This window comes from Nycticebus coucang, chromosome 3 (genome assembly GCF_027406575.1).
Source record: "Nycticebus coucang isolate mNycCou1 chromosome 3, mNycCou1.pri, whole genome shotgun sequence".
NCBI lineage: Eukaryota > Metazoa > Chordata > Mammalia > Primates > Lorisidae > Nycticebus > Nycticebus coucang.
The window spans coordinates 7,157,168-7,176,485 of NC_069782.1; the positions used below are offsets into that span (position 1 = coordinate 7,157,168).

The 19,318-nt window shown below is 53.3% G+C and overlaps 2 protein-coding genes across 4 annotated transcripts in view; one reads left to right on the forward strand and one right to left on the reverse strand.

Moving 5' to 3' along the window:
* Positions 1–461: 461 nt before the first annotated feature.
* POLR3H (RNA polymerase III subunit H) lies at positions 462–16,204 on the forward strand. 2 transcript variants are annotated; one of them, XM_053584816.1, is made up of 7 exons: positions 462–534; positions 661–885; positions 2,780–2,876; positions 11,550–11,636; positions 12,106–12,169; positions 13,886–14,087; positions 14,678–16,204. In XM_053584816.1, exons 2-7 carry the CDS (start codon positions 775–777, stop codon positions 14,729–14,731), a joined length of 615 nt encoding a protein of 204 aa, XP_053440791.1. In that variant the 5' UTR covers positions 462–534; positions 661–774; the 3' UTR covers positions 14,732–16,204. The 2 variants fall into 2 exon arrangements, with proteins under 2 accessions (XP_053440791.1, XP_053440792.1); XM_053584817.1 differs by having other exon boundaries at positions 476–534; positions 756–885.
* ACO2 (aconitase 2) overlaps positions 16,043–19,318 on the reverse strand; it is a 77,689-nt gene continuing 74,413 nt past the window's right edge. For both annotated transcript variants that reach the window (XM_053584798.1, XM_053584797.1), the window contains exons 15-18: positions 18,561–18,752; positions 17,544–17,676; positions 16,887–17,008; positions 16,043–16,541 (exon numbers count right to left, since the gene is read on the reverse strand). In XM_053584798.1, coding sequence (XP_053440773.1) covers positions 16,407–16,541; positions 16,887–17,008; positions 17,544–17,676; positions 18,561–18,752 — 582 coding nt within the window. In that variant the 3' untranslated portion in view covers positions 16,043–16,406. The remainder of the gene's footprint in view (positions 16,542–16,886; positions 17,009–17,543; positions 17,677–18,560; positions 18,753–19,318) is intronic.

Consider the following 19,318-nt stretch of genomic DNA (forward strand, 5'->3'; position numbering starts at 1 on the left):
TGTCGCCTTGAGTAGAGTGTCGTGGCGTCATAGTTCGTGGAAACGTCCTACTCCGGCTCAAGCGATCCTCTTGCCTCAGTTTTTCTATTTGTAGTAGAGAGCGGTGTCTCGCTTTTGCTCAGGCTGGTCCTGACCTCCTGAGGTCAAGCAATCCACCTGCCTCGGCCTCGCGGAGTGCTAGGATTACAGGCGTGAACCATCGCGCCTGCCCTTGCGTGTTTTCCTTTTACTTAAAAGATGTATTTATATATGTTTGCGTTTTGAGAGGATCGCTCTGGTTGCTATGCAGAGAACGGCTTGAGACTAACCAGGAGAGGACAGGCCAGTCGCTAGGTGACCCGACTGGGATTGCCGGGAGTCGCCTAGCAACCCGAAAGCGCTGAGGACCCATGGCTCCACCCCGAGCCGGTAGGCGGCCCCGCCCCGCGGCGGGGGGCGGGCACAGGCTTTTCATTGGCCATCTCTCCGGAAGCGACGGATTCTGAATGGGGTCGACAATCGTGCAATCCCGGGGTTGTCGTGAGCTGTAGTGTGGTGAGTGGTGGCGGCGCTAGCTGCAGACGCGTGGCAGGGCGGGGGCGCGCACCCTTGGCGCAGACCGCAGCTGGACCTGTTTTGCTCCGGATACCCCAGGCTGTACCCACTCTGTTTTCACTGCAGCCTGGCGAAGTCCAGAGATTGGGACCCGACCGAGGGGGCTCGGGGCTCCCCACCGGCTCCAAGCCCTGGTGTGTGACTGGCCCTCCCATTCCTAGAGCCCCAGCGCAAGCCGGGATGTTTGTTCTGGTGGAGATGGTGGACACTGTGCGGATCCCCCCGTGGCAGTTCGAGAGGAAACTCAACGACTCCATTGCTGAGGAGCTGAACAAGAAGTTGGCCAACAAGGTACTAGGCCCACGGGCTCGCAGTAGGGGGGTTGGAGGATGTCGAAGGGGATTAAAAGAGAAAATGGGCTTGAAAAAGGATGTTGTAGCTGGGAAGTGCTGCATTCAGCACTTCCAAATTACTTTGCAATCTTAGGCAAGTTATTTACCACCTCTGGGTCTCAGCTTCCATTTGTAAAATTGGGATAAAATGTTGTTGTCTTACCAACCATGTATTGTTTTTCTGAAGATAGACTTTTCTGGTAGTATAGAGTTAACTGTCAGGAAGTTTAACCCATTCCTTCCTTGTATGCGCTTTGTTTGAGCCTTGGGGCCAGCTGAGCACTGCTGCCCTTTGCTTTGCTCCTCAGTTACTCTGTGTGGTATCACCCTCTTTCCTTAGCACTCAACACACTCTTATTTTCTTTTTTTTGAGACAGAGTTTATGTTGCCCTCGGTGGAGTACCGTGGCGTCATAGCTCACAGCAACCTCAAACTCATGGGCTTAAGCGATCCTCTTGCCTCAGCCTCCCAAGTAGTTGGGACTACAGGCGCCGGCCACAACATCCGGCTGTTTTTTGGTTGTAGTTGTCGTTGTTTGGCAGGCCTGGCCTGGGCTCAAACCCACAACCTTTGGTGTATGTGGCTGGTGCCCTAGCAGCTGAGCTACAGGTGCCAAGCCACACTCTTCTTTTCTTTATTTTATTTTATTTTATTTTTTGTAGAGACAGAGTCTCACTTTATCGCCCTTGGTAGAGTGCTGTGGCATCTCAGCTCACAGCAACCTCCAACTCCTGAGCTTAGGCAATTCTCTTGCCTCAGCCTCCTGATTAGCTGGGACTACAGGCATCTGCCACAATACCCAGCTATTTTTTTGTTGCAGTTTGGCCGGGCTGGGTTCAAACCCGCCACCCTCAGTATATGGGGCCCGTGCCCTACTTACTGAGCCACAGGCACTGCCCTTATTTCTGTTTATTTGTTTACTTGGTTACTATTTTTCTCTTTCCCTCTCCATTGAGTGCAGGGATCTTTCTATATTTGAATCGTTGAATCATTTGAGGGGAGGCCACACAGAAAAGGATTATGGCCTCTCAAAGATCTTGTGCTTTCTAAGCCACCTGGACTCTGGCCTCATCCTGGTGGGATCTGGTGCCAGCTCTTAGTTCTCTGAGCTTCTCACTAATCATTGGACAGTTCCTGCAAAGTTTGCATTTGGACAGTGAAGACATTGGTGGCAGATAAGGAGACACTGAGTGGCCAGTCGTTTGGAACACTAAAGTGTGGGGAGGGGGCAGTGGGATTTCTGCCCAAATTCAGGAACTTGGCCATGTGTCACTCTGCCAGCTCCAATCCCTGTGGCCATGTCTGTGTGTCTGAGATGTGAGCACGATGGGGGTTAGCTGTGGTTCTGATGCTTATAAGCTGTGAGCTGCAGCATGGACTTAGGGGAAATGTAGGTTTAACCAGGGATTCCCATGACTGGTGCTAACAAGGATCCCCGATGATTATTATTTCTAGCTTGTGAGCCAGGTGCTAGGATGGGGCTTCACATCCATTATCTTCTCTTTATTTAACAAACCTGCAGACCATTGTTTCATTTTTGCAGATGGAGAGACTGAGACTCAGGGAGGAGATGTGACCCCCTTGGTGGTCCCGCACTGAGTGGTGGAGCTGGCCTTGAAACCTTGATCTGGAATTTTGTCACCAGAGGCTCTGCTCTTTCCAGAGCCTCCACATTCTCTTGAGGTTCCTCACTGTGGTTCCCTCCAGCAGAACCCCAACTCATTTCCATCTAGAGAGGGAGATAATTGTGGCTTGCTTGTGGTTTTGAGGGGCTCAGGAGAGACTGCCTGGGGAGGGGGCCTCAGGGTCACTCTGTGTGAGTCTGTGTGTATGGTGTATGCCTCTGCACGCAGGTTGTGTACAACGTGGGACTCTGCATCTGTCTGTTTGACATCACCAAACTGGAGGATGCCTACGTGTTCCCAGGGGATGGCGCATCACACACCAAAGGTGGGTATCTTCTATTCTGAGGGCATTAGTTTTCTTGGGGCTTAGTTTTCCATAGCAAAAGGTCAAGCCAGGCTTGGCACCCGTAGCTCTTTTTTTTTTTTTCTTTTTGTAGAGACAGAGTCTCATTGTACCACACTCGGTAGAGTGCTGTGGTGTCACACGGCTCACAGCAACCTCCAGCTCTTGGGCTTACGTGATTCTCTTGCCTCAGCCTCCCGAGCAGCAGGGACTACAGGCGCCCGCCACATCATAGTTCTGTGGTTAGGGCGCCGGCCACATACACCAAGGCGGGTTTGAACCCGGCTGAAGCCTACTAAACAACAGTGACAACTGCAATAAAAAAAATAGCTGGGCATTGTGGGAGATGCCTATAGTCCCAGCTACTTGGGAGGCTAGGCAAGAGAATCTCTTTTTTTTTTTAGAAGGGCTAATGTTTACTTACTTCACATTTAACAATAATTCATTTACTTCAGTAACATGGCAACAATTGAATGTACTCTTAAAACACTTAAAATCCAGAGAGGGAGGGCGGTGCCTGTGGCTCAGTGAGCAGGGCGCCTGCCCCATATACCGAGGGTGGCGGGTTCAAACCCAGCCCTGGCCAAACTGCAACAACAACAACAACAAAAAAAAATCCAGAGAGGGTTAGAGCAGAAAAGATCCCAACCCCATTCCTGAGCTGGGGTCAAAGAGCTGAGCAAGGCCCCCAGTCTAGGCCAGCTTCCTCCATTAAGCAGAGACAACTTAGAGATAAAAAAGCCTTGGCCACATCCCTATCAGGAGGCAGCCTAACTTCTCACAAACAAGAGAATCTCTTAAGCCCAAGAATTTGAGGTCGCTGTGAGCTGTGAAGCCACTTCACTCTACCGAGGGCAACATAGTGAGACTCTGTCTCAAAAAAATAAATAGGCTTGGCGCCTGTAGCTCAAGCAGCTAAGGCACCAGCCACATACACTGGAGCTGGTGGGTTTGAATCCAACCCGGGCCTGCCAAACAACAATGACAACTACAACCAAAAAATAGCCAGGGGCTCGGTGCCTGTGGCTCAAGTGGCTAATGCACCAGCCACATACACCTGAGCTGGTAGGTTCGAATCCAGTCCGAGCCCGCCAAAGAACAATGACGGCTGCAACCAAAATATAGCCGGGCGTAGCGGCGCCTGTAATCCCAGCTACTTGGGAGGTGGAGGCAGAATCGCTTGAGCCCAGGAGTTGGAGGTTGCTATGAGCTGTGACGCCACAGCACTCTATCTGGGGGGACAACTTGAGGCTCTGTCGTAAAAAAAAAAAAGAAAAAAAATAGCCGGGCATCATGGCGGGCTCCTATAATCCCAACTACTTGGGAGGCTGAGGCAAGAGAATCACTTAAGCCCGAGAGTTGGAGGTTGCTTTGAGCTATGACGCCACGGCATTCTACCCAGGGTGACAGCTTGAGACTTTGTCTCAAAATAAATAAATAAACAAAAGGTCAAGCCAAAGCCAAGTGTGGTGGGCACCTATAGTCCCAGCTACTTGGGAGGCTGAGGCAGGAAGATGGCTTGAACCCAGGAGTTTGAGCCAAAAGAGGGTGGCTGTCACAAAAAAAAAAAAAAGGTAGAATAAGTTCAGGCCACAGAGATGGCTATAGAGTGATGGGAGTCCTGGGACCTAGTCCGGAGGCTACAAGAAATTGACTTGGTGGCAATGGGTGGACTCTTCCCCTCTCTGGGCCTCAGTTTCCTCCTCTATAAGACCCCGGAGGTGGAGCAGAGGATTCACAAGGCCTCCCGGCTCTGAGACTGTGGCTACACGTCTGTGCCCCTGTTAGTCTCGTCTACAAGCCCCACTCTTTGCCTGGCCCTCTGACAGCTCACTGCCTGGAGGGGAAGACAGGCTGGGCAGGGAGGAACCTGTGCAGTGGTCATCACTGGCCTAGGGGTGTGGAGAGCAGAGGGAAGGGAGACTTTCAGGGCAGGACAACACAACAGAGTGTAGCCTTGGTATTCGAAGCCCAATTCTGCTATTTATTAGCTGTGTGTCTTGAGCAGAATATGTAACCTCTCTGTGTTCCTGTTCCTTCATCTCTGAAGTGCAGTCAACAGTAGATTTTATATTGTAGACTTTTGTGAGGATTAAGGAGTTAATACCTGTAGAGGACAGGACTTGGCACCTAGCCAGCACTCCGTGGCTTATTGATTCCGATCTGTGAGGCAGTTGGGCAACATTCTTCTGCACTGGCTGGGCCAGGGCTGTATAGTCTAGAATGGCCTCCCATTCTAGTTGTTGGCATATGGGTAGGTCTGATGGCCTGGGCTGGCCTGGGCTGTCTCCTCTCTGCCCCACGTGGTCTCACCTCTCCGTAGGCCTGGGCTCTGTGTTTTCAAGGTTCCAGAGCTCTGTGCACAAACTCTTCTCTCACACCCCTGCTTAGATCTCATTGTTTAGAGCAGGTCACATGGCGAAGGCCAGGGTACAGGGATGGAGAGAATAGTTGCCACCTCTGGATGTGAGAATGTGCAGTCACATTGCAAAGGGGTGTGCATCTGGGATGAGAGAGTGGTCACCAGATCCAGTCCTGGAAGAAGGGAGGAGTAGAAAGCCCCCTTGAGAGGAGCTGTGATCAGTAGTCAAGGAAGGTGGTGAGCCCAGGCACTAGGGAGGGGGAGGACACTCCTCCCTCGCCTGCCTGGACTGAGCCAAACCCAAGGGAGAGGGTGAGAGGCCCTGCTGAGAGGACTCAGGGCAGTCAGCGTGCAGGCCTGTGGCCTTGCCATCACTTGGGCACCAACCTGCTGAATCAGGTTCTCAGGGGGTGGGCCCAAAGGTGCCAGGTGATTGTCACACATGCCCACGACCGAGGAGCCCTGCCATGGTCACTGCTGGTCAGACTTTCAGCACAGAGATGCCTGAGAATTCTAGGATGTGCTGAGACTGCCTGGTGTTCATGTCCAGCCACCTGGAGACTTAAATACTTCCTATAGATAAGGCTATGCTCAGCCGAGAGCCCTAAGAAACAGGCTGCCTGTGCAGATGGGCAGTGTTTTCCCAGGCACATAAGACTCCACTGGAAACACCCAGTACGTAGTGGAAACACCCACTACGGCCTCTGGGTACACAGGGGGAGGCTGAGCTGAGCCACTCTCTGCATTTGGATAGGGGCCTTGGTTGTCTGGGAGGCAAGTGGAAACAGGTACCAGAACTTCAAGAAAACTGGAGGAAAAAACTCAAGTGTGAAGAATTTCTGTCCATTCAGTGGGTTGTTTCCGTGGTAACTAGTGTAAGATTTCCATTGTTGGCTTTTACTATCCCCACACTCATCCTGGGTCCCTGTTTCGTTGGGAGCTAGGTAGAGGCACTCAGCAATCACAGGGACCTAGATTCAAACTGTGGCTCTAGCCCCCCTGGATGGAGATCTTGGGCTGGTATCTCCACCTCTCTCTGCCTCGGTTTCCTTATCTGTACAATGGCATTAACACTTGTGACTATAAGGCTGGGCATGGTGGCTCACACCTGTAATCCTAGCACTTTGCCAGGCTGAGGCAGGTGAATTCCCTGAGCTCAGTTGTTTGAAAATTTGGGAGGCTAAGGCAAGATCACCTGAGCCCAAGAGTTTGAGGTTGCTGTGACCTATAATGTCACAGCACTCTACCAAGGGTGACATAGTGAGATTCTGTCTCAAGTTAAAAAACACTAGTGATGGGCGGCACCTGTGGCTCAGTCAGTAAGGCGCCGGTCCCATATACCGAGGGTGGCGGGTTCAAACCCAGCCCCGGCCAAACTGCAACAAAAAAATAGCCGGGCGTTGTGGTGGGCGCCTGTAGTCCCAGCTGCTCAGGAGGCTGAGGCAAGAGAATCACTTGAGCCCAGGAGTTGGAGGTTGCTGTGAGCTATGTGATGTCATGGCACTCTACCGAGGGCCATAAAGTGAAACTCTGTCTCTACAAAAAAAAAAAACACTCGTGACTATAAAGCCGGGTGTTGTGACACACGCCTGTAATCCCAGCTACTCAGAAGGCTCAGGGGAGGATCACTTGAGCCAGGAGTTTGAGATTATGGTGACCTGTTATGGTGCCATCACATTCCAGCCTGAAGTAAGACCTTGTGTCTTGGGCAGCACCTGTGGCTCAAAGGAATAGGGCGCTGGCCCCATATGTAGGAGGTGGCAGGTTCAAACCCAGCCCCGGCCAAAAACTGCTAAAAAAAAAAAAAAAACCTTGTGTCTCTCTCTTTTTTTTTTTTTTTGTAGAGACAGAGTCTCACTGTAGCGCCCTCGGGTAGAGTGCCGTGGCGTCACACAGCTCACAGCAACCTCTAACTCTTGGGCTTACACGATTCTCTTGCCTCAGCCTCCCGAGCAGCTGGGACTACAGGCGCCCGCCACAACACCCGGCTATTTTTTTGTTGCAGTTTGGCCGGGGCCGGGTTTGAATCCGCCACCCTCGGCATATGGGGCCAGTGCCTTACTCACTGAGCCACGGGTGCCGCCCGACCTTGTGTCTCTTAACAACAAAAGCCAGTTGCAACTTTCTAGCTCCTCCTGGCCTGTTGAGCACTGGGTAGGGTGAGTGTCACTTTGTGGCGGGGATCAGTGACCCTGCTTCAAGGCAGACCCTGACCCCAAGCACCTGTTCCACTACTTCTGCCCCCATCCCACCCTCATCAGGCTGAGAGGACCCAGCTATGTCATGTTGTCACCTTTGCTTTGGACACGCTCATTTGCCGAGTGCCTTCTGTCTCTGTGTCCTGTGAGCCGGGACTTGTTGCTTTTTCCCTCTGAGACGCTTCCCATCTGTAACCCGCTCTGGCAATGGTGACAGCACTGCCCTCATTAACTGGCTGTGAGGAGGAAGCCAGCAAATTCCTGTGAAGCCTTTGGCCCAGTTTTCACAGATGTTGGCCTTTGTGATTTGAGACATTGATCCCAGTTGGCCACACTTGTCACTTGCCGCCTGCCCCCTGTTCTCTGTGTCCTCCAATCCTCCAGAACAGCTGCCTTTGTGCCCACCATTTCATTTGTCTTTTTTCTACTGGGGTAAAATAGATGTAACATAAAACTTACAACTCGAAACATTTATAAGTGTACAGTTCAGTGGTATCTGGCACATTCACGTTGCTGTGCTCCCCTCACCCCCTCCATCTCCAGAACTTTCTCTCTCTCTCTTTTTTTTTTTTATTTTTGAGACAGAGCTTCAAGCTGTCACCCTGGGTAGAGTGCTGTGGCATCGCAGCTCACAGGAACCTTCAACTACTCCTGGGCTCGAGCGATTCTCCTGCCTCTGCCTTCCAAGTAGCTGGGACTACGGACGCCTGCCACACGCCTGGCTATTTTTTTGTTGCTGGGTTCTATCACTCTGACTACTCTGGGGACCTCACATAAGTGGCATCCTGTATTATTTGTCCTTAGTATAGAAACTCACACATCCCAAAGTCAGCCTTACTAATCCTGGGACAATTTTTTTTTTTGAGACAGACTCCCACTTTGTCTCCCTCAGAAGAGTGCCATGGTGGTAGAGCTCACAGCAACCTCAAACTCTTGGGCTTCAGCGATTCTCTTGCCTCAACCTCCCAAGCAGCTGGGACTACAGGCGCCTGTCACAATGCCCAGTTATTTTTTGGTTGTAGTTGTCATTGTTGTTTGGCAGGCCCAGGCTGGATTCAAGCCCACCAGCTCTGATGTATGTGGCTGGTGCCCTAGCCACTTGGGCTACAGGCCCTGAGCCACACCTGGGTATTTTTAGAGACAAGATCTTGCTCTGGCTCAGCTGGTCTTGAAGCTTTGAGTTCAGACAATCCACCCACCTTGACCTCCCAGAGTGCTAGGATTATAGGCATGAGCCACCACACCCAGCTCCTTGGGACAAATTTTGTAGAAGTCCATGGCTACGAAGGAGATTTCTCTTTTCATTGGTCCTCAGAGGCCCCTGCTGCTCTTCCGACTCCTACCTGTGATCTCCGTGCAGCGAGCTGCAGACCCTGTGTGTCCTGGCAGCTAGCCCGTGCTCTGGTCCCTCCCTCTGGGTGTTTTAATGGAGACATAATCCATATACTACAAAGTTCACCCTTCCAAAGCCTAACATTCAGTGGGTTTTTTTTTTTTTTTTTTTTTTTTTTTTTTTTTTGTAGAGACAGAGTCTCACTGTACCGCCCTTGGGTAGAGTGCCGTGGCGTCACAAGGCTCACAGCAACCTCTAACTCTTGGGCTTAAGCGATTCTCTTGCCTCAGCCTCCCGAGCAGCTGGGACTACAGGCGCCCGCCACAACACCCGGCTATTTTTTTGTTGCAGTTTGGCCGGGGCTGGGTTTGAACCCGCCACCCTCGGCATATGGGGCCGGCGCCCTACTCACTGAGCCACAGGCGCCGCCCCATTCAGTGGGTTTTTAAAATTTTTTTGAGACAGTCTCACTTTGTTGCTCTCAGTAGAGTGCTCCGGTGTCACAGCTCACAGCAACCTCCAGCTCCTGCGCTTAGGCAATTCCCTTGTCTCAGCCTCCCTAGTAGCTGGGACTACAGGCACCCGCCACAACGCCTGGCTATTTTTTTTGTTGCAATTTGGCCAGGGTCAGGTTTGAACCTGCCACCTTTGGTATAAGGGGGCCGGCGCCCTACCCACTGAGCCATAGGCGGCGCTTTCCGTTTTTTTTTTATTGAGAGTTGTACAACAGCACCACCATGATCCCTCAACATTTTCTTTTTTTTTTTGTAGAGACAGAGTTTCACTTTATGGCCCTTGGTAGAGTGCCATGACATCATAAGCTCACAGCAACCTCCAACTCCTGGGCTTAAGTGATTCTCTTGCTTCAGCCTCCCGAGTAGCTGGGACTATAGGCACCCGCCACAACGCCCGGCTATTTTTTGGTTGCAGTTCAGCCAGGGCCAGGTTTGAACCCGCCACCCTCGGTATATGGGGCCGGCGCCTTACCCACTGAGCCACAGGCGCCGCCCTCCCTCAACGTTTTCATTGCCCCATGAAGAAACCCCATGTCCATTAGCAGCCAGCCCTATTCTCTCCTTCACCAGCCTGGGCAGCCACTGCTCTGCCTCTGTCTCTGTTTTATAAGTAAAATCACATAGTATGTGGCCTTTTGTGTCTGGCTTCTCACTCAGCTTCACCCGTGGTGTGGCATGTGTCAGAGCTGCTTTACAAGCTGAGCAGCACCTGCCGAGTGTGGGCTCCGTGCCTCCTTAGAGCTCCCCCTACCGGTTACTTTTGGACGTGGTTTTTCCAGACTGGGGCTCCCTGGGCACAGGGCTGTGTGCTGCCTCACCCCTGTGAGCCCAGTGCCCAAATGGGGCTTGGCACAAACCTGGCACAGGCTCTGCGAGGCTTTATTAAACTGAATTGAGTGTTGGGTCATGTGGGGGACAGGTTTTTTCCATCCTGTGGGTAAGTGACCCTTGGCTGCCCTTGTGTGCTCTCTAGGAGGTCAGCACAAGGTTTGGTCATCTTCACAGTGGCTGTGAGGGCTCAGGCTTGTCTCTCTTGGGGAGGGGGCCTGCCTGTCCTTTCCTCTTGTCCTGCTGTCCTGTGCGCCATGGCAAAAGCCTGTTTTTGGAGATTAAACCTGCCCGAGGAAGATAGGCTTCAACTGTGGTCCTGTCTGGCAGCGACAGAAAGACTTGGAGGTTCCCCATGGCAGAATGGGGTAGAATAGCTGTGACTGTGCGCAGGTTACTCAGGCTCTCTGAGCCGTTTCTTCCTTCTTACAGCGGGAGAGTGACAGGTGGAGCATGATGACAGGCACCCTCCACAGTAGGTGGACAGCTTCATGCTTATTCTCAGGCAAGAGTTGGATGCCCCCTTTGGGCCTCTAAGCAAGGGGCAGGGGCTCAGCACCCGCAGCTCAGTGGTTGGGGCAGTGGCCACATGCACTGGAGTGGTGGGTTCTGCCAACAGTGACAACTACAACAACAAAAGAAAAAATGGCTGGGTGTTGTGGTGGGTGCCTGTGGTCCCAACTACTTAGGAGGCTGAGGTAAGAGAATCACTTGAGTCCAAGAGTTTGAGATTGCTGTGAGCTGTGGCACCATGGCACTCTACTGAGGGTGACATAGTGAGACTGTCTCAAAAAAAAAATAAAATTAAAAAAAAAATAAAGGGCAGGAGTGACGCAGGATCAGTCTGTGGTGTGAACACAGACACACTATCTGCTATTTTCCTTGGGGTCAGATGAGTGGGGACCACAGAGGCATTTTTGCTGGGCTGTCGGCTTGCTCCCCCACCCCAGTATCATCTCAGGTCAGAGCTGTGCCTGGGGCACACTCTGCCCACAGCAGGGGACGGGGATTTTGTTTCCAAGCCTGGTTCCCTTTGCTGGTTCCTTTTGTCCTTTTTAGAATTTAAGAGAGAGCGCTTAGAGGAAGGTTGGGATTGGCTTTGGAGTCCCTGGGGCCCAGAGTCTGGGCCTATGTGTGACTTCTGTGGCGGATTTGGGAGCTAGCCCTCAGCTCCAGGCAGCCACTGCAGGCCCCTTATGGGGACCACACTTTTACCGTGCAGGGGACAGAGGGAGGGTCCCTTCTGGTTCATCCAACATGTCTGGGCTTGCAGGTGGATGTGGCATGGACCCTCCCGCAGGCTCCCAGAGTAGCCACTAGGCCTCTGGGTCAGTGAGCTGGCATGTGATGGTTGCCATCAGAGAGCATGGGTGGCCTGTCCCGGTGGCCATCCTTGTCACTGATGTGCTTCATTTCTAGTCCATTTTCGCTACGTGGTCTTCCATCCATTCCTGGACGAGATTCTGATTGGGAAGATAAAAGGCTGTAGCCCGGAGGGAGTGCACGGTAACAGCCCCCCTGTCACAGTCGTGGGAGCATGTTGGGGCAGGTGGTCTGTGCCCATCCATGTGGTGCGGGGAGGGAGAGGGCACGGAGGCCGAATCTTCTGAGGTATCAGCAGCTTGCTTGTCCCTGAAGGCCTGTGCCTGGGATATTCAGCCCCCTCTGGAGTCCTGAGCAAAGACTTCAGTCAGCCATGAAGTCTCACTGTGAGGCCGTAACTCAGGATGTCAGAGTGAGCACTGAAGCTGGTGGAAGTCCCTGGGGGTCTCCACTTTAGGTTTTGGGGACCAGGTGCTTAGGTTGTGTGGGTGTGATAGAGGCTAGGCCCCAAGGTGGAGAAAGGGCCCATATTTCCTGGAGAACGCTTGCGCCCTGGGCAGCACTAAGTAGGGAGCTTGTCTGTTGAGTAGCCAGCCCTTGTCTGTCCATTGGTGTCCCCTATCCCATGTGTCACCTTCTTTATTTCCTCCAGTCTCTTTAGGGTTCTTCGATGACATCCTTATCCCTCCAGAATCACTGCAGCAGCCAGCCAAGTTGTATCCTCCAAAGGCTAAAGTGGGTCACTGGGGACCTCAGGCGTAAGGGAAAATCCTCACTCCTTGGGCTGGCCCTTGGGTGCTGTGATCTGGTGCTGCTGGCTGTGCTGCCCTTTGCCCCAGCATAGACCTGCCTGTGGTATCCACATGCCTGTCTTTACTGTGGCTGTCAGACTTCATTGCATAGGCTGTGCCCTGTATACCACTGGGGCACCATTCACTTCTGGTTCAATTTTCTTTTTTTTTTTAAGTCTCTTAATTTTTTATTTATTTTAATTTTTAATGAATGAATGAATGAATTTTTTTGGAGACAGAGTCTCACTTTTTTGCCCTGGGTAGAGTGCCAAGGCAACATAGCTCATAGCAACCTCCAGCTCCTGAGCTTAAGCAATCCTCCTGCCTCAACCTCCTGAGTAGCTAGGACTACAGATGTCTACCACGACACCCAGCTAGTTTTTCTATTTTCTTTTTGTTTTTTTTTTGAGACAGAATCTCACTTTGTCACCCTCAGTAGAATACTATGTGGTGTCATAGTGCACAGCAGCCTCAAACTCTTGGGCTCAAGCAATTCTCTTGTCTCAGCCTCCCGAGTAGCTTGGACTATAGATACCCACAATGCCCGGCTATTTTTCAAGACGGGGTCTCGCACTTGCTCAAGCTGGTCTTGAACCCGTGAGCTCAGGTAATCCACCTGCCTCGGCCTCCCAGAGTGCAGGATTATAGCTGTGAGCCACCGCACCCGGCCGAGCTTTTTTTATTTTTAGTAGAGATGGGTTCTTGCTTTTTCTCAGTCTGGTCTTGAACTCCTGAGCTCAAGCAATCCACCTGCCTCAGCCCCCAGAGTACTGGGATTACAAGTGTGAGCCACTGCACCCAGCCTGATTCACTTTTCTTAGGTAGACCTAGACCCTGTACAGTCATCTCAAAGCCTCCCCTGGGAGGGGTGCCCTGGCTGCTGCCTCTGTGGGATGTGAGGCCTTGGGAAGTCGGGTCTAGGGCTAGGCCCTCCATTGCCCTAGTCCCAGCCCTTACCTTGCTATACCTATGTTGTCCCTTTCTGTGGGGCTGTCACTCATCTGAGACTCTTCACCAGGAGGGACTGTGTCCTGACATGACTACCCTCAATGCCCAGCACTGGACCTGGCACAGAGGGAGGGCCCAGCAGGGGGACCGCCCTCACAGGGCAGCATAGCTCCTCAGTGTGGGCTCTGTAGGGGTAGATGGGGGTGCCAATGGGGCTGCCCAGCTGACAGCTCTGGCTGGGTCTGTATGTGACTCCGGAATGGTTTGGAAAACCTGGTCCAGGCTGGTCCTCTGGCCAGCTGTGGGCCCTTGGGTAGGTGACCTCTCAGCCCCACCACATCTTCTTGAAAACAGGGGAAGTCCCTGAGTGCCTGACCATTAGATTGTCAGGAGGCTTGGTTGGAAAAACCTATGGGGTATGGCAGGCAACGGGAGGTGGTGGTTTCTGTCTTGAGAGGCAGGGTTCACAGTTGCTTTTTCCTGCTCTGACTCTCTGAGGACAAGTGTGTGTCTCTGGTAGGGGACCCGGCTTTTCCCGCTTCTCATGGTGGACCCAGGCCTTGCTCGTGGGGCTGGGATTTCCCAAAGTGATCCTGACCTGGGATTGGTTGTCCCTGGGGGTGATGCTGTGGGAAGCTCACCCAGTGGGGGCTCCGCTGGTAGCCTGGCTGTTGCCTTGACCCTGCCACCTAGTGACGATGCAGAGCAGGTGTGGGTGTGGGAATACGAGACGGAGGAAGGAGCACACGACCTGTACATGGACACCGGTGAGGAGATTCGCTTCCGGGTGGTGGACGAGAGCTTTGTGGACACGTCCCCCACGGGACCCAGCTCGGCCGAGGCTACCACTTCCAGCGAGGAGCTGCCGAAGAAGGAGGCCCCGTACACACTGGTGGTGAGTGGCCCTGCTACCCAGCCCGCTGCTGGAGGGATAGCCCTTGAAAACTTCTCCCTAGCCGTCCTGCTCCTTGCCCTGTGAGCTTGGCTGTCACTTTCCTGGACAGCCTGTTTCCATGGTTGGGTCTGTGAGGTGACAGAGTTGCCATTACTGTTGTGTAGGAAGGGCAAGGACAGAGCCCTTGATGAACAAGGCCACTTTGCAAAAGACACCAAGGAATGGGCTTGGGGGAGATCAGGGCGGAATGACCTTCAGACATGCCTCTCTGCATATATTTGGAGGTTGGGCCTCATGGTGGCACAGACTTTCTGGCAGAATTAGACCCTAGGACCTGCTGGGCACCTGCGTTTGGGTGGGCCTACGGGTGAATTAGGATGCCTCGTTCCACAGAGGCCTTGGGGCCAGCAAGCCAGTGATTTCCTTGCTGTCCCCAGAAGGGTCTGCTGGGGGTGGTGGTGTCCTAAACGTCCCTAAAGCCTCGAGGCTGTCACATGTCCTCTCACCAGGTGTTGGGAAGGGTGGAACCCTGACTTACTGTCCCAGTTGGCTGAAGCCCTGAGTGTTGATGAAATGTTACTGTTCTTCAGGGATCCATTAGTGAGCCGGGCCTGGGCCTCCTCTCCTGGTGGACCAGCAGCTAGCCCCAGGGCTCAACGTGAACCTGCCCATCAGCAGACCCCACCCATCCCCAGGAGTGGTGCAGCCAGCTATGAAGACAATAGCCGCCAAGGCAATGCAGAGGAGTGTGCTGCCTGGAGCTGTGTGGGGAGAGGGGCCAGGAGTGCCCACCAGCTTTTCCCCACACTGTCCTGGCCTCCCCCTCCTGGAGGTGCTACTCAAGTCCTACCGTTCCCAGGGACTTCTGCCTTGCAGTGATAGCAAGGACATTAATAGACAACGTCAGCATCAATAGGGGAGCGCCACCCTTGTCTAAATGGTCAACATCATGATCTAATGTTATTTAGTTGCCATGCCATGTCCTTCCTCACCTCAAGTCACTGTGGAGAAGACCTCTCCCAACCCCCATAGGATAGCTGGGCTTGGTGGTTCATGAAGTAACATGGAGAGTGAGGATGGCCTGGGTGGCTGCTTTAGGCCTTGGCAGCTGCCATTTGCTAATTGTGTCTGAGCATTAAGGAGCAACCACCTTCTTGTCGGCTTTGGAAGAGGCTCACCCCCAGAATCAACCAGTTCCTGTTCATGAAAGCAGAGGCCATGGACTCTGCTGGCCCTAGGCAGAGGGTGTGACCACCACACTATCATCTCCCCCACCCATTCCATACCACAGACCAGGAAGCCTGGGGCTGGCTGACAGACCTCAGCCACTGATTTGAGCACCCTGTAGGCCTGCTGTGACACTCTGGGCACTATGTCAGCAGAATGGCTTTGCCACGTCTCTCCTGTCCTTTTCCTTCTCTTTCTGGCACTACCACACTCATTTTGCAATAATGTTGTGTTTGCTGTCCTGATCATGGGACCTCCTGGCCTGGCCATTTCAGCTCTCAGGGACAGAGTAGACGTGCTGCCATGTCTGCTGATGTTGCTCCAGAAAAAGTCTGCTTTCTGCCACGTCCTGATGCTGCAGGGGTAGGTAGCTGTGACCTTGGGCAGACTCCCTTTCTGGGTGGCCTCATCTGCTAGATGGGCTGTGCCACCTCAGGGTGTTCAAGGCTACATGAGACCATGCCTGGCGCATCACTGCTGGGGAAGGAGGGTGAAGGCCCCCTCTCTGGGAGGCTCCATCCTGGTTTAACGGAAGCTACAGGAACAAGGGGCAAGGCTACCACACGTGGAAGTGGATTGGAGTGGGAGGCGACAGGGAAGTCTTTTCCTTCACTATAATGATGGGTCTGGTTATAGCTATCTATCCACCAAAGATCTTGGCTGAAAGATACCCACCCTGTATCCTGGAGTTATAAATGACACAGATACCAACCACTCAGAATCAGTCACTGAGTCTGGATTCATATTTTCCTTGCAAGAGCATAAGGTTCTCTAAAATCCTTCAGCCACCATTGAAATGATCAGGCAGGAGAAAATCTCCTTTAGTTGGGAGTCTTGTCATCAAAAATAAACACAGTTGAATGAAGCTGCTCAAGACTCTGAACCAAACTAAAAACAGGAAAGCAGGGGCTAAAAAATTATTTTAAGAACCACCCCAACCGTGGTCACTGACGGGGCTGAGGGAGTGGAGGGCAGGGAGTGTGTCTGGTCACACCATCTTGGAGTAAGAAGCCATGGCGGGATGGATCAGCTCTGATGGCACATGGAGCTGCACTTGAGCATGACCAGTTGGGCTGGAGGACGGTCTGGGCCTCACTGCTGCAGCTCCTTCATTCTGTTCAGGGCACTGCCAGCACGGAACCACTCAATCTGGGTCTCATTGAAGGTGTGGTTCAAGAGGATGGTCTCCTGGGTTCCATTGGGATGTTTGATGATGCATTTCAGAGGCTACAAGGAGAGAGGGAGGTGCAAGTGGCAGGTACTATGAGGAACATGGCTTCAGCTCAGTAGGATAGGCAAGCCAAGTCCTAGGCCAGGTCTGAGCCTGGGTGACCAGGTTAAGACCTCAAAGGCACTAATAGGGAACTAAGAAGGCTCTGTTGGGGATGGGCCATCACCCTTGAGTGCCAAGCCTGCCCTAATGGGGTGGGAGGGCCCAGGCTGGTGCTTCTCTTCCACTATGGGGTGGAAGAAAAGTCCATGGGAAGAGCTGTGGATAGGGCCAAGTCCAGAAAAGCAAGGTGGCTGCCCCACTGCCCACCATGGATCACCCTCCTTCCCTGGCCCCCTGACCTTGCCAGGAGTAAAGTCCTTCAGGCCCTGAATGGTCAACTTGTCCACAGGGTGAATTTTATTGTAGTCAGCTGGGTCCGCGAAGGTGAGGGGTAGCAGGCCCTGCTTCTTTAGGTTGGTTTCTGGAAGGTGGAGGGTAGTCGTAAATGGGGTTGGGGTGAGTTGCCCCCTCTTGACTCCTGTGTGCAGGGAGCCTTACTGGCCTGGAGAGCTTCCTTTCCTAAATCCAGCTGGGGCTCTGGGAGATACCCCTAGTCCTGCTGCTTGGGACAAAGCTGGGGCAGTGACCATAGGCTGAGGTCTGCTCCACTCCCAGTGAAGGGCTCCCTTTCACTAGGGGCACCTCATGTCTTTGTGAGGCCTTCCTGTTAGGCACGTTCACAATCAGAAAAAACCCTTTGACACGTGTCCTGGGTTCCGGCTGCTCAGACCTCCAGGTGTGGACGCAGGTCCGGTGCTGTGGAGGGGACTTGTGCTGTGTACACTCAAAAAGGGACAAGAGGCTGATGGCCATGTGGGCTATGGTGGGACACAGGAGCTGTGGACACAGCCTAGAACCAAGCATGTGGTTCCAGGCCCAACTCCACCATTGGCAAGGTGAGTGACCTGGGGCTGTCAATCGGGAGGTAGGTGGGCTATGTGCGGGCTCCAGCTCACCGTGGATCCTGGCAAAGCTCTTGGTGATGATGGCCCGACCCCCAAGGTGGCGTGGCTCCAGCGCTGCATGCTCCCGGCTCGAGCCCTCACCGTAGTTCTCATCTCCGATCACCACCCACCTGATGCCATGTTTCTGCCAGGCAAGCAGGGTTGAGGTTATGTGGCAGAGGAAGGTCCTGTCCCCCAGTGCCCACCCCTGGGCATCCTGAGGTCCCAGGGTTAAGGGGCAGGAGATCCTCAGCTGCTCCCTGAAGGTAGTGGTCAGGTGAATGACCAGTTAGGATCCACGGGGACAGAGATGGATCAGACCTTGTCCTCAGACTTTGTCATCACCTGCCTGTCTGCAGTGCGCATGGGGAGATGGGACCCACCCGGTGATATTCAACGTGGAGGCAGGTATGTGTGGAGGGCCCCAGTGTGGGGATAGAGCCAGGGCACTGTGTGTGTGGTGGAGGAAGAGACATGGCACAGAATTCCTCTGCAAAGCTAGTCATCTGTGCTGGGCAAAGTGCACCCTTGCCCTGAAGCACCCCTTGTGCCCCACCCTCCACCAGGGTGGGCCAGGACTTGGTCTAGCCCTGGTTCTTAGGAGGAAAGGAGTCAAACAACCTGGGACCTGACTCTAGTAGCAATGGCCCACCCTATTCCCCTGCTCCTGGCTGGTCTTGGGCCCTCTGCCTGCTTATTGTGAAGCTTTGTGTGGCCCCTGCTGAGCCAGCTCATCTCCTCCAAGGTCTCCTTCAATCTTCTTCTTGGGTTTGGGAGACAATTTCTCCTGAGAGTGCTCCTCTCACTAACTCCTCTCAGGTGGGCCTCCTGAGTACAAGGACCTGGCTCCACTAACCTGAGCCTCACTACTTCCCAGCCACATGAGAGGAGCTGAAGGACCTTGCTTGCAGATGGCTCCTCTTGATCTTGGTCAGCCTCCTCCCCAGCTCCCACTCCCCAAGCCCTTCCTGGGTCTGCCTCCTGGTCTTCAGGAGAGCAGCCCCCAGCACTGCTCCCCGACTAACCCACCTTGTAGTAGCGAGCAGTGTCAGGGACAGGGCCAAACTCCTGGGTGACAGCATTGCGTATGGAATTGGCCTTGCCGTTTTCAATGTTGATGGCACCAATAAGCAGGTTGTTGGAGATGTTGTCCAGGTGCCCACGGAACTTGAGCCAGGGGCCAGCAGCTGAGATATGGTCTGTGGTACACTTCCCTTTAACCTTGGGTGGGTGAGCAGAGAGGACAGAGGTCAGGCAATGGCCCGTTCCCATCCCCTGAAGGAAATGCCCTCCAGAGGCAGGTACCAGGCCCCAACGTCTGCGACCCAGGTGAGGGACAAGAGAAGCAGATAAAGCTTTAGACAGATGGTCTGTCGTTCTGCTGCTTCCACTCTCAGGCCACATGGCTTCAGGTGAGGCTGTCGCTACCCCTCATAGGCCTTGGGCTGCTCTGTCTCTCAGGACACTCCCCCATGGGGCAGGCCTCTCCCAGGGGAGCAGGGAGGACAGGTGTGTTTGTTCGCTCACCCTCAAGGCCTAGGCCCCCCGAGAGATGACCAGGTCTTCTGATGGACACAGGAACCTGGGGACATGCCTGGATTATGGCTGATCACTGATCGGTCTCATCTGTCACATGGGCTTAATACTGTTTTTGTTACAGGAGTGCCTGAAGACCCCTTAGTGAACAGCATAAATTAATGCCTGAGCAATCTGAGTCACACCACAGGGGCTGTTATCTGCCTGCCTTCCAAACCCAACTCATACCTACCAATGCCCATCAGGAGGAA

Excerpts from the sequence above, each read along its gene's own strand:
- POLR3H (XM_053584816.1), top strand. The coding sequence starts at position 775 with ATGTTTGTTCTGGTGGAGATGGTGGACACTGTGCGGATCCCCCCGTGG. Across the intron at positions 11,637-12,105 it reads TAGCCCGGAGGGAGTGCACG|TCTCTTTAGGGTTCTTCGAT; the intron begins GTAACAGCCCCC and ends TATTTCCTCCAG. Across the intron at positions 12,170-13,885 it reads CTGCAGCAGCCAGCCAAGTT|TGACGATGCAGAGCAGGTGT; the intron begins GTATCCTCCAAA and ends CCTGCCACCTAG.